This window comes from Patiria miniata, unplaced genomic scaffold, assembly GCF_015706575.1.
Source record: "Patiria miniata isolate m_02_andy unplaced genomic scaffold, ASM1570657v1 HiC_scaffold_7, whole genome shotgun sequence".
NCBI lineage: Eukaryota > Metazoa > Echinodermata > Asteroidea > Valvatida > Asterinidae > Patiria > Patiria miniata.
In genome coordinates, this window is record NW_024037074.1 from 24429953 (window position 1) to 24444344 (window position 14392).

The following is a 14392-nucleotide window of genomic DNA, read 5'->3' on the forward strand; positions in this document are numbered from 1 at the left end:
TAACTGCTGTGTCTAAACTTCTTATTTTTCGTTTTATTGCATTCTTACTTTATGTTTACAATGTAAACGTGTACATGTATAACAACTGCCCAAATTGACTTTGGGCAGCCAGAAAAGAGCGGGATTCTAAAAGTAACAAAATGGCGCATACTGGGTGTTGGAAATAAAACTCTTCATTTGCTGTTTGCATTTTTTTGGGTCACTTTGCCAAAAAAAACCCACCTAATTTGAAGACCATCTATACACTTTACATACATTGTACATAGTAGGTACATGTACGTGTGAACAAACATGTACATGAAGAAAAATGTACCCTTTAAGCAACAAAACACCACCCCTCCCAAAAAAAAAGAAAATTAACATTGTAATGGCCTTGGTGCATTTGGAAGTTCATTCTTGAATGACATTCTATGGCTGAAATAAGCTGCAGGTACTAATAATTTCCACATGGAAAACAGTCTACATGGTAGTAATCATCTATGTGACATTTAGTCTTCATGTGAATATATATATTCCCCAAGGCGCCACGGAAAGTACACAGCACTTTCAGTGCTTATTAATGAAAAAAAAGGCCGTAATCCTTGTTTAAATCACCAGGATGCTCGATTTTAATGATGTCCACACACAAACTGCGGTAAGAATTTACTTTGAATGGGTTTCACTCCTGTAAATTGAAGATTAAGAATTTAATGTACTCACGTTAAGTTACTTTTTTGCCACTGTTAGTACATGTTTGTATAGTACTTAAGTATGATAAAAACAACTTTGATGGGGCCTTCATTTGCAATTACTATTCACTTAAAAAATAAGATTGCTTCTGATTTATATTATTATGAATAAAATGAATAAAACTTTACAACTTCCAATCATCAACATGCTTGAACTTTGAACAAAAATAAACACAAGCGTTGACCTTATAGCCCAAAGAAAGACAGAAAAGAATTTCAGCTTTGGAAAAAAAAATATATACAAAAGTTTAGAATTTTCTAATTGACAGACAAGGGAGAGCAATAGTAAATTCCTCGGGCAATGCCGTAAAACCTCGACTGACACATATGCGTGGAATTTCCAACAACTGGTTCCCCTTCTCAAATTGGCTTGGTAAGTTGAATTATGGACACAGGCGCAGAGTACCGGGTACGTTTTTTTTTTGTTCAGTTGCTTCGTCAGTCAGCTTGTGTTTACCGAGCCTCACAATCGTGTTTAACGAGGGAGACGTCTGTCAAAATTTCTGACGTGAATGAGGGGGGTGGGGGAGGGTGAGAGAATTTTTTTAGGTCATCGCGTACACACTCACGATGTTTATCGCAGCCGGCCAATTAGGCACGATCAAATATGGAGATCGACCCATGGAAAAGTTATTGATTTACGCTGAGTACAGGAATTTGTTTTCGACAAAAGCTACTACGAGCATCGCTTCACGTCACAAACCAAATTTGACTAGATGCCACATGTTTCAGTAAAGTACCAATATTATATTTTGCCTGTTTATAATTTGATTTAATTGAGTATTTTTTTTTTTAATAATTAAATGCATGTTTTTTTTTCTTTTCATAAACATCTGCTGTGCATGACAAACTTTTTGAAACGCAAACCACCAAGTCATTACCAGTAGGAAACAAAATTAATACTAAATCATTGAAAAAGTTTTTAAAACATAATTTTAAAAAACCAAATAACAAATACATGTACAGTACACATAGGTAAACTATAGTGAATGCAAACATTTTGATGGACAAACTAGAATCATACACAAATTCTAAATAACTAAGAAAAACCACATATTTATTTAAGTTGAAAGATTCCAGATGGAAGAACAAGAACAAGATGAAGAATAATCAGCACAAAAATAAATGGTTTTCTTACCATGTCCGCATTGGTTCGAGTCGTCCTCTGCCCTGGAGGGCACATGTTACCATTGTTGAAATTCGCCATTCTGAGTAACTAATCCCCAAAACTGCATGTGAAACGGTGACAGCAGCACGAACAAAAGATCGATAGCTCCGAATGTTCCAAGACCTTGATGCCACAAAAAAAATTCAGCTGCTACAGTACATCTGCCATAGCCAGAGAATAGCTGATGAACATTCCAACGATATCAAATTATTATGTTTTTTTTTTCAATCTATGTCAAGCAGGTGTCAATATGCTCCTGTGTGAGGCGTCCCGCCTGCAAATTAATACGGGTTAACCGCTGTGCCGGCAATTAATGCAGCAACATTCTTTTTTTTTGTTGAGTGCTCGCATGCAAGCCTTCACACAACACGTCCTCGCCAGTCAATGCCGATAAACACTGACTGGATGAGACACATCCATGCGTGTATGTGGTCTCGTGGTCTAAGGTATCATCATTATTATGATTGCGGGCCGAGGCTCCTTTGGGGAAGTTTTGAGAGGTTGTGATACCGAGACCGGCGGCGAGACAGCGGATTCTAAAAAAATCCCAAGTGCAATGTATAGAAGCATTAAGATATTCGCCGTGTTGTTTCCTTTTGCTGATTAATCCATTCAAATATGCGCCTGGGATGACTGTGCAAGATCTCCTCAAAATAACAGTTTGGCCCTTTCATTAACTCCACAGCGAGACAAGAGACATCAAGACGACTCAGTCTGATGATAACCCAATCAACAGATCCAAACGCTACAGTACAGCCAAGTGCTTTTCTCTCTCTGCTAAGTGGCTTGTGATTAGAAATGCGATAACGAATAATGACTTAGTCATAAGCTTCCGGGACTCTCAAATTAGCTACGACTTTTGCCTGATGATGCAGAATGTTGACAGCGGCGCATCAGCACAGATCACCAGCTTCAGCAGGCAGTCAGAGCAGCTTGTCTCAAAAGAGAAATCAATTATTTCTTCCAATCCGTGTTTATTCACTCATTACACACTGCAACATTAGCTAAGTTCCAACAAGTTGATAATGTACATGTATTGGCAACTCCACAAAGTGCAGGTAGCTTGATGAAATACTTGCACTGCACATGTGCAGGAAAATTTACTGGTATGTACATGTATGCATCAGTCTCCAGGTGCTTTTAATGCAAAGTACATATCAATTAAGATGTTTCTGTCATCCGGAATAAGCCATCCTGAAAAGTGGTCCTCCGGCAACAGATGTATTCTGCAGTTGCACTCTCCTCTCATCAGTATTCCATCAGCCGGCGCGTCCGTCTCCTCCAAAAAACTGCACCTGGGAGTGAAGAGAATTCCTCGGAGAAAAAGCTGCTCTGTTACCATGGCAACTGCTCATCAGACTTCACCATCGAAAATTCTTGCCGCGGTGAACTCAAAATGAAAAAAAAAAAAATCCCTCATCGATTACAGATCTCTTTTCTAAATCCGCTTAATCTGGCGTTTAACTCCCGTGAAGATGGTTCTGAGTGCGAGTGTCTTCGCATCAGCTCCCCTGCCTTTGTCGCGACTGTGGCGCCTCCCTCGCAGTCTTTCACACTCTTCGTTGTCTTGTCTGGCAGAGCTGCCCTGACCTCCCATTAGCGGAGAGAAGACTGATATGTGGTCTCCCCATGCAGCAGGAGGGACTTGACGACTGTTCATCGCAGGCCTTAAGACACATTCCCACCAGGGCTCCTCTTGGAGCAATGACGTAGCGACCCCGGATGAGCTGAAGATATTTTAAGTGATCCACGGGATGCTGTCTGTCACGATATCGTCTGCAGCGGGTGAAGGAGGTTAGGGTGTGCTTAGCCCATTAAAACTGGCTCTGTCTCTGTGTACACACCAAATTATTTTGGCACACAGCCACGTATCGGATGGCCATGCAGTTGGAATTTTCTAACAAAATACTCGTCGCTGCAAATTACGGTAAATGTTGACTTATCTGCCGTCCCATCCAAACACGACATGCATTGTGATTCCCAATTCCAAATCGGTGTAACTTCTTCTCCAAAGTCAATATTCCCCTTCGGTTTTGCTGACGGGGCATAAAATCACAGAATACAGTCTAGTCCAGGTCCATAATTCAATGCACCTTTTTGAACAGGATTCTGTTGTCTGCATGCCCTTTCAAAGTAATGTAATTCGACACAGATGCCTCGCTATTTCAGAGGCGAACACCAAGTCCCAATGCAGGTCTTGATACTGGATACTGCCTCATCCCATGAATCGAATAACTTCACACACTGGCACCGGACAGGACCGCAACGGTGCCATAACTCGCTGAGCTGTGAATATTAATCTTCTGGATGTTTTCCCTCATTCACTGATCATCTTGCACTGTAGCACGCTGACTGTCGACCCTCCCACCACCACCGGCCCGCATGCCTCACTGTGTCAACCAACCTTCCACTTCACCTCCTCCCGTTTCCCCCCTTCCTTTCTTTCCCCAAAGGCCAATGCAATCACTGCATTCTCCGCAGCGCTGGCTAAACAAAATACCCACACAATCAGGACCTTTAATGGGAGGCTGCATTGCCAACTTCAATCCGGTGGGATTTGTATGTCAGTGACAGTCCAGCCTATCATATTTACTTAATTTTAATGAGACCGAAACAATTCATTCACAAACTCACTCGCTTGTCTATTTTCAGCATTAAAACATACACATGTACATGTAGGTCCCAGACTGACAATATTTTTGTCACTTTGAGACTGAAGATTTCAAGGATGTTTCAATCTTTTTATGAGAGTTGTTCTTGCTTTGTTTGACCTTTTTACATTTTTTTTCTTGGCTTTCGGTTTGGACTTAAAGTTACTTTCCCTGTACTCTTCAACAAATTTTATTTTCACTTTTAAATTTCCAAATTGTATGTTTTATTCCAACCCCAAACCTTTTTTTTGGGGGGGGGGGGGAAGGAGGTGTTCTGCAACCCCCTGAATAAAGGTTTTCATTTTGGATACAAATGGATGTGCCTTACAAGCAGACTGGTTCCTGGTCTGTACATTATCGATACCGACTGTGGGCCGGGAACCAGCCTACCCAACGAGAACTGAATTATAGCTGGGAGGGAAGTAATTCGGAGATTTGTAAAGTAATAAATCAGTTCTAACTAAATAAGGGCCGTTTTTTTTTCCGGTCGTTGTTTCATTCCAGAGTGAATAACTTTGTATTGCTAGAAAAACATCAATTTGCAAAAGGAATCTATTTTTCAAGATGAAAGTCAAAACTGACTCAGGCATGCAACTTTAATCTCTTTGTTAGGTACATAATGCCCACTTCCTGTGACTACGAGTGCAAAGATTTAGTGTTTCCTTTGAGCAAAGGCAAAAGGTCTGTTCAAACGAGATTTCTGACGATTCCGTTCCAACTTATCATTTCTCACTTCCTGGGAGTCATTTTGTCACCCGTGACAACAATTTACATTCACAACAAGGGAGGGACAATTTTTTTAAGGGACCATGACATGAATTTTACTTAAGAACATATTTTTGCAACTTTCTATCCTCCTCTTAAATGTATGAAAACTATTTGACATTCCTTTTTGGTTCATTTATTTGAAAAGTACATTTCTTTAAGCATTAAAAAATGTCCGTGCTTTTCCTGACAAGTGAGGGCGCTGTTGCTGTGAAGTCATTCATGAAGACACTGCGGTCAGTTAGGAGGTTTTCTCTTCAAATTGTGAACTCAAAATTGTGCTCGTTGAAAACATTTTTGAGAAAGGTTTGCTCATGGGCTTACAGTCCTGAAACAACAACGAATCACCAACGAAAAGAAAATTTACAACAGCAAAGTATCCAAAATTGTGGCAACTTTTGGTGCTGAAACAGTTGTAACATTGAGGTCTCTGCGTAAATTGACATCACAGTTTTTGCTCACGAATATGGAAACTCGCTGCAGCACATAAAACCAAAAAGGCACCAAAATACCCTTGGAAATGGCAAATTGAAAATTGAAAACAATTAAGGTTAAATGGGACACAAAAGTGCAGTTTCAAGGTTTGCATTAAACGAAATGACATTACATGGGCCCTTTTAAGTATGACTGGCAGGTCAAGTTTTGGTCTCAGTGAAAAAAAGGTCTTGTTTCTCACCTTTCTGTGCCAAATCTACAGACATCTCGTAAATATTCTTTAATCAACAGGTGAACTGAACAAAGCCTTCATTATACTCATGTTGAAAATTTGATAAAAATTTATTTTAGTTCTTTGCAGGAGGCACTTTTGGTCTGCACAGGAGCATGTCATAATTTCACTTCAACTATCATGGGTGGATTCGGTTACAACATTAATGGATCGCACTGAACCTTCACTGTCAATTCCTTACCAAATAAATAAGTGTACGTGTCTATCACATAAGCAGAAATATTTTCCATGCAAGAAAGTCCCCAACTCCTGGTCAATCAACTGAAATGGAGACCATCAAATCAATAACCTATATCAATGCATTGGTCTCCTGAGCAACATGATATGACAGGTATCTCATGCCACAAAGCACATGAGCTAGCCAATGTGTACAGATGCATCCTGTTCCAGCGTCAAGTTGCCGCAAGTTTGTTGTGAAGAACACAAAGGGTACAGGTAACCTGAATCTTGAAAGATTATTTACACAGGAGGATGATTGATGCTTCAGGTATTCAAAAATAATTTTTTTATCAAACTTTAGGTCACATTTTCCAGAGAGATACTTTGCAAAAAAATATAACCCAAGAAGAATTTAACCAGCCGAAATTCCGTAGGTTATTGGACTTGGGTAATGCATTTGGTTTTAATTACATCCAATAAGAATACCTCTATATAATTGACTTCAAGATTTAGCAGACAAGAAGTAGAGAAACACCCCCCCCCCAAAAAAAAAGGTTATGACAAGAGGCCTATTAAATTTGAAATATAGCAAGATAAGGATTCGTATTTCAAGTGTTCTCCCTCTGTATTTGGTCTGCAGACTCCAAATTATTTGCACATTGTAGCCTCATATTATCCTCCTCTCTAACCATGTAAAAATATTAAAATTTCTCATGACAAGAACCCTAAAAGACGAGATACATTCATGTACATGTACCAAGCCATGTCAACGCATGGAGGGACCCTTGGCACACAGTCGAAGGGAAAGTGCTGCACAAAAATAATCTTTGCCGCTTGCCGAAACACGGATGCGGATGTACGTAGTCTAAACACTGAAGTGTCTGGAAATTGAATCAAACGGGTACTATACAGTTTATTCTTCTGAAAACTTGAGTCATGCATGATTCCGATTTCGGATTCCGAATCAATTTTACTTAATTCTTGTGGGCAGTCCATAAGCATGTAGATTATACAGTGTGTGACTAGTTCACATATTAACTGCGGTTCTTTCATAATACACAAATTTGCTGCTTAGCCAGCTCCATCAACATTCCCCTTCCAACATATCACAGCAGATTATGCTTGACTAAAATTTATTGAAGCCATATGCCAAGGGGAATGCGTTTTTTTTTTTTTTTCCACTCAACCTTTCTATAGATCCTCTGTCTATCTCTGCATTTCGGTATTCACTGCGTAACTGCCGCATGGGTCAGGGTTAAAAGACAGTCAGTCGACGCATACGTCTTCATTACCCGGGAGGGAAGTTTTGGTAAGCCGCAAATTACCGGACGAGCGGGACGTGATGGAGTGTGGTTTGGCCGGGATGATTCGAGGCCCAGCGCGCCTGAGACAGGAATACAGTCCCGGTCCTGTGGCATCTTTATGGTAAATATTTAGGGGGGACAGCTGGTTAACCATTAAGCGGGTTTAATGCGCACGGCAAATATCGTTTTGACTGATTTACGTCCATTGTGAGCACTGGTGTGGTGGGAAACTGGTGCACACAACAAAGAGATCGATATTTTATTTATTCTTGTCCATTGTTTTTAAGTTCATTTGAAACAAGACTAGGCATGCCTCGTAAAGCTGGTCCCAGAGTGCACGAAAACTCTAATCATTTATTGGCAGGTTAATCCTGTAGCATTCCCTTGCTCACAAGTGTCAGTCAGTCAGTCAGTTAGTACATGAAAGTCGGCCATTCAGTTATTAAGTCAGTCAGTGAGTCAGTTGGTGAGATTAACAGGACGCTACATACAATGTAGGCTGGCCCCCTTGCACAAGCAAAAATGATACACACTTTGAATTTGGGCGATTCACAATGCAGTGCGATACCAAGAGTTTGCCACGGAGAGTTCATTTTTCCCAGTGCATTGTGGGAGATGGTCGACAAATTCGCACCGCAGGACATTTGAAATTGTTATTTTTTTTCCAGTCAGCAGTTTCGAAAATGTATGATTCGAGTATATGTTTGCCCTTTTTCTTTGCTTTTTATCAATATGGTGTTTTTTGTAAGGCGGCTGAACGCTATGCCTCAATTTATAACAAATTAGCTCAAGTTGTCTACTGACACTCGTTCAAATGGGCCATGTTTTGTCGACCGTAAAACTTGAAATATGGACTCTCCAGGGCAAACTCTTGGTGGCGCACTGCATTGTGAATCACCCGAATTGTATCTTCTCTTCTCACACAGAAAACAAAATCTGACCTATTATTAAGATTACTTCAATTAAGTTTAAAACTTGAAAGCTCTACAAGTTAATCAAAAATATTGATTTAAATAGTGGAACACTGCCAAAACACACATTGTAGCTTTAGGTGGAGCACTGGTCCTGTGATCCAGAGGTCACAGATTCAAATTTTATTCTTGTCAATCTTCTTTGTTCACTAAAAAAATTGATCAAATTCTATCAATGATCGATGATGAGTTAGTTTCAAATTCAAGTGTCTCACAAATTGAGAGTTTCTTTATTTAAACATTACTTTCAGCCAAATACATTTTAACAAAAATGTGTACATGTACATGTACATGTACATTGTAACCGGTAAATACATGAAAAGTTAAGGTGGAAAGCACAAACTTGTGTATGAATTGGAAAACAAGTACACTGTACTGAATTTAGTGAGGAAAATGATACAACGTGAACAAAGACAAGATAGATTCCCCAAAATAACTGGGAAACTGTATACTGCCCTCTGCTGTCACAAAATGGACTCTTTATCCTGGAAATTGTAATGGTTACTGATATGAGTGTACCACTAGAGGGCAGCATTGGGAAAAGATAGGGTACACACATTGAAGTCTCAGGAAATTTATTGAAGAAATAAAATGTTATCACAATCACAGTCTCCAGATATGCGACTGACTGATATATAAAAAAAAGGACTTTTTTTTTCTCCAAATACTGTCCCCAATTTCCAAAATTTAATTAGTCCGCATTTTGTTTGTAATCGGTTACGCACCCATGAATGGGACACAAGCCCCGCTAGTCTGGTTCCCCGACCTGACAATTCCCTGACGTATATATATTTGCTCCGTTTCATCTGAAGTTAGGTCAGGGAACCAGACTACAAGAACACCATTTTTTCTTGGTTTTTCCAACATCTTTGACCACAAACTTTATACAGGTCAGTGTAACAATACTGGCTACAAAATACTAACCCCCAAATCCATTTATTTCTGAAAATTTTAGCCAATGTAAATGTTGTATAATTCGGGCGATTCACAATGCAGTGCGCCACCAAGAGTTTGCCGTAGAGAGCCAATTTTTCACGTTTACAGTCGACAAAACATGAACAATTTGAACAAGTGTCAGTAGACAACTTGAGCTAATTTGTTATAGGTTGGGGCATGGCGTTCTGCCGCCTTACACCATATTGATAAAAAGAAAAGAAAAGGGCAAACAGATACTCGAATCAAACGCTTACGAAACTACTGACCGGAAAAACTAACCAAATGTCCCGCGCTGCGAATTTGTCAACCATCTCCCACAATGCACTGGGAAAAATGAACTCTCCATGGCAAACCCTTGGTGGCGCACTGCATTGTGTATCCCCCGAATTACCTTGAAGCAGAGAATATTGCTAAGCAAACCTATGTGCTAAGCGGAAAAGAGCTGAGAACCAGTCACAAGCAATGTCAATTGCATGACATCTTGGCCGGTAACCTATGTTTGCTTTTTTAGCTTAGCATACTTTTGTGCTCAACAGCTACCGGTACATGAAAAACTGGCTCCTGCTCATTAAAAAAAAAGATGACTTACTGTGTTAGCGAGTTCCAGGAAGTTTCCGCCTCCGGAAGTAGATGATGAGTTGGCGCTCTCCATGAGTTTCTGCAGGAAGGCTCCTGGTTCCGGGCTCATGTCCCTGGCTCCAGAATCTCGCTCCCAGCTTTCTCTGGCAGCTGAGGAAGCTGTCGAGAATCATAGCCACAAAATGGAAAATTGTCATCAATATTTTGTATTAATGCGTTTGTTACACAAGTCTGGTTTCATTTTTCATACATGTACCTGTCTTTTGGACGGGCAAATGTAACTGATTTTTGGTATTTTTGGTATTTTTGTTTTTTGATTTTTTTGGGGGGAAAAATGTTGTTGTGGACTTACAGTTTTCAAAAAGGATATTAGCTTTAGTTGTTTTGTACAATGTCTTTCTTTTGTACAAAGCTGGTACAATACTTCCGCCATCACTGAGGGCCACCGTGCATGTACATGTATAGCGACTTGGCGCTTGCACAACCCCCATTAACACACTCCCCCTTCCGTGCCCCCCCCCCCCTCCCAAAAAAAGCAAAAATCAGATTGCCCAGACTAGAACCATCACTAGTGCACTTCCTTTTGGATTCCATGTTTCACCATCAACAGAGGGCGCCATTCACACTCAATAGTTCAGACACAAACCGCTTCATCCTACACAGATGGATGTACATGTATTGTTTAGCCAATTAATAATAGCACACCCTGTGCTCAATCCTCACCGAGACTGTTATCGCTGTTGGGCCAGGAGCCGTACTTGTTCAGCACCCCCTGGGGCAGGTTGGGGTCACTGCCCATGCCCACCGACCCCTGACCCTCCAGCTTGGCGTCCAGCTCCCCGAGGCTCCCCGGGTGGGACGACAGCCCGCTGTCTTGCTTGGCCAGGCAGGTGGTGATTTCCCCTTTCAGTTTCCGCTGGCAGCTGATGAACTCCTCGCAGGAGATGCGGCCCGTTTCCCCGGCCCCGAGCTGCTCCATGATGTCCTGCACCGCGTCCTCCATGTTCAGTTCCCGGCAGAACGCTAGCAGATCGTGTCTGAAAATTTGATGATTCAGAAAAATTTATGTTAGCAATTTAACTAATTAGTCCCTCTACTGCACCAAACTGCCCTGGCTGTTTCTCCCTGTGTCACACGAAACTGCCCAAGCAGTTTAAGGTTTTAAGGATTTACAGGGGAATATACAATGTAATACAATGTAATACTGGTGCTTGTGGTTAATACATTACACTACATTCTTGTCAATCTCTTATTTGAAGTAATTATGAAATTGAACAAAGAAATTGATCGAAGCGGGGTTTGAACCAGCTACATGTACCTCTGGAACACCATTCCGATGCTCTACCAACTGAGCTTTTTTTTTATCCAGTCCTATGTTGACAGCCCTCATTTAGTCAATGTTTTTGACGGGGTGCTATAGTCAGAACCCATTTATGCCATGTAGCCAGGGAACATGCCAAAACATAAGCAATGCTGCAAACCTGGGAAATACATGTACATGTAGAAGTCAGGGATGAATTTTGTGGCTCCCTGAAGCTGATAAGCAGAAGATATAAATTGGAAAGTTAAAAACCTCCCAAATCAGACTAAAATCAAACAAGATCCAATTCACATCATTGAAAGGGTCTACACGTTGAAGGGCAAAAAGCTGATATTGAAGATTCGAAAGCAGGGAATATCTGTCAGCTTCTGTTGATCAGATCTGCGCAAAAGGAACTATTTTTTTCTGTGGTTTGATATTTTGTAGGATTGGCTGTCCATTTTTTAATTATATAGTATTTGATTAATCGAAACTGTGTTTGACCGAATATTCGGATATTCGAAGCTGCCAGCTGCAACTGCATGCTGCCCCTGTAAAAAAGTTGTACAAAGAGCGCGCCAGTTAAAATTTGCCTGCGGCAATCGATATGGGTTGTATGAGTGTTTTGCAGTAAGTATTTTATAACTATAAAGGGCTTTAACCTCCCAAGAGGATGTGACCAATGAGCTGCCATCAACCCCAAAACGTTGCTGTTGACAAAAAGGTGGCATCTGACAATAAAGCGCCGCAACCTTTGATAAAATAACATCATTTTTTTTTTGGGGGGGGGCCTCAGAACCAGTCTGTGCTCCAGGGACGTAGTCGAGTCCATCACAAGTCCATCAGAAGTCCAGTCACAAGTCCAAATAAAAGTGACAGTGCATGAACAATGACAAAGGAATTATAAAAACTCATTTGAATAGCTTGTGAGTTGAAACAGGACCTAAGGACTTTTGATGGACTTGCAGGGATTTGCAGGTTTTTTTTGATGGACTTGAATACCGGCACATCCCTGCTGTTCTCCGCAAAATTTGTGCTCATACGAATACAGGTATGAATCAGCACGTCAAATTTGCCCCGAGGTAATGGGGGTCGAGCGAAATCGTAAGCTTCGACCTACCCGCACTGTGCAGGTGTAAACATCAATTCGTCCCCTCGTATCCTAATTTATTAAACGGGCGATCTCTTAATAAGCAAGGGCGACCGAGCAATCGTTGAGGTAGAAAAAACACCAAGCAACGGCCTGACAGATGCTTTCGCGCTCCCTTGTAGTGACAGATTTCGCGGCTGGCGTACAGCGATGATAGGGAAGTGTTAAGAACGGGTGAATATTTTAACAGACTGTCGATCCCAGGGTTCAAATGGGTATTTGTGCGTTGTTGGGTGCATAATGCTGAAAAATGTATGATGCGTGGTGGACAGTTCAAAGATGAAAAAGATTAAGCGTGCATGCACCTTACTTAGTAAAGAATCCACCGCAATATTTTATTTATGTGCACATGTGTGCACACTCAGACACAAGCAAGTGAACATTTTTACAATGTGTAATCCAACACGCTTACAATGTCTTTATTAAAGGCAATATACAACATCTGCAAACATCTGAAACAAAACCACTAAACAATTATGAAATACCTCACTTGACTGCAAGTGTATAAAAGTCTCAAGCATCCTGTGAAATCATGGCACCTGGTGTGCTGTCATTTTCAAGAAAAGTGGAATTTTTATATCAATTTCCAATGATTGTCAGCTGACCATCGTTGGAAAAAACTGACTTTTCCAACTGCCCCAAATTTACCAAATTTTGTTTGCAATTGGTATACCGGTACATCCATGAACGGGTGCAAGCCAGCTAGTCTGGTTTCCTGACCTGACAATTCCCGATGTCTGAAGTAGGGTTAGGGAACCAGACTACACGAACGGCTTTTTTTCCTTGATTTTTCCAGCATCTACCGGTATGAACACAAAACTTTAAACAAGTCATTGTAACAATATTTGTTACAATATACTAACCCCTAAATCCATCCTACCGGTATTTCTGGAAATAACAGCAAAAACAAATGTTGTACATGTATATTCCCTTTAAGGCTGTTGGCAACAATTTCAGTGTTATGGGATGATGGAGAATAAACTGGAGATAAAAAACACCAAATTCCACACTGTAGTGTAGTGATGTTCTGTAGATGAATATCATCATCTGAGAATTTCACATTTCTGTCTGTTAGCTCTGACTTGAAGCCACAATTTTTTCTACCTTTTTATGGCAGACGGATAGTTAAGTTTTGTTTTTGTTTTTTACAGTTGATAAATGGTATGCATTATCCATTGTTCTACACATATCCTACAGTCAGTCTGCATAATTTTGCAAAACTATGTACAAGAAACAGTTAATCCATTTCAGAGCGCACAATGTATCCATTCAGATTGCTCATCACATTCATGATTCAACACTGCCTCTGGCAGCAAGGAGTATGTGACTCAGAGGGTCAAGAGGTTTCGAATCCAGCTGCTGGCAATACATTGTGTCCCTCAGCAAGCCACTGTACCCTAACGTACGATAAGTTTACGTATTCACTGTTTATTATTCAAGAAATCTAAAAATGTACATTAACAACAGCTTAAAGAAAGACTTTTTAAACCACATGTGGTACAAAATGTACCTTCAGCATTACTGTTCCAAACCATGATCCAACCCTCCCTGTAGTACATGTATCATGAGACAGAAATTGTGGACATCGGTCGAAACAAATTAATGCTCCAACACGTTCCCCACGCAAAAAAAAACCCACACAAAACGGGCACGCTCCGTTGTTTACTCATGCAGACATTTATATAAGGGGAGTAATCGTGTTACTAATGGGTACCGGTAGGTGGATGTCGCGGGTGAGGGGGGGGGGGGGAAATGGGGTTGAAGGAATGGAGTATCGTCTGCAAATCGCCGGGGAGGAGAAAGTGCAGTTCACTCCAGGGCTGAACTTGAGGCAAAAATATGATCCAGGGGGCAAAATGAGCATCATGTTTGGCCGAGTGTTCGTGATGGAGAGCGTGGGTTTTGAGATTAAGCGGGGATGACTAGATTATTTACACTGACCGGTAAACACTTG

General features: G+C 40.8%; 1 protein-coding gene across 1 annotated transcript in view; it reads right to left on the reverse strand.

Annotated features, from left to right (window-relative positions):
- Positions 1-5493: 5493 nt before the first annotated feature.
- Positions 5494-14392, reverse strand: part of LOC119746156 — a 33755-nt gene continuing 24856 nt past the window's right edge. The window contains exons 2-4 of the mRNA XM_038222965.1: positions 10712-11025; positions 9999-10147; positions 5494-5640 (exon numbers count right to left, since the gene is read on the reverse strand). Coding sequence (XP_038078893.1) covers positions 5554-5640; positions 9999-10147; positions 10712-11025 — 550 coding nt within the window. The 3' untranslated portion in view covers positions 5494-5553. The remainder of the gene's footprint in view (positions 5641-9998; positions 10148-10711; positions 11026-14392) is intronic.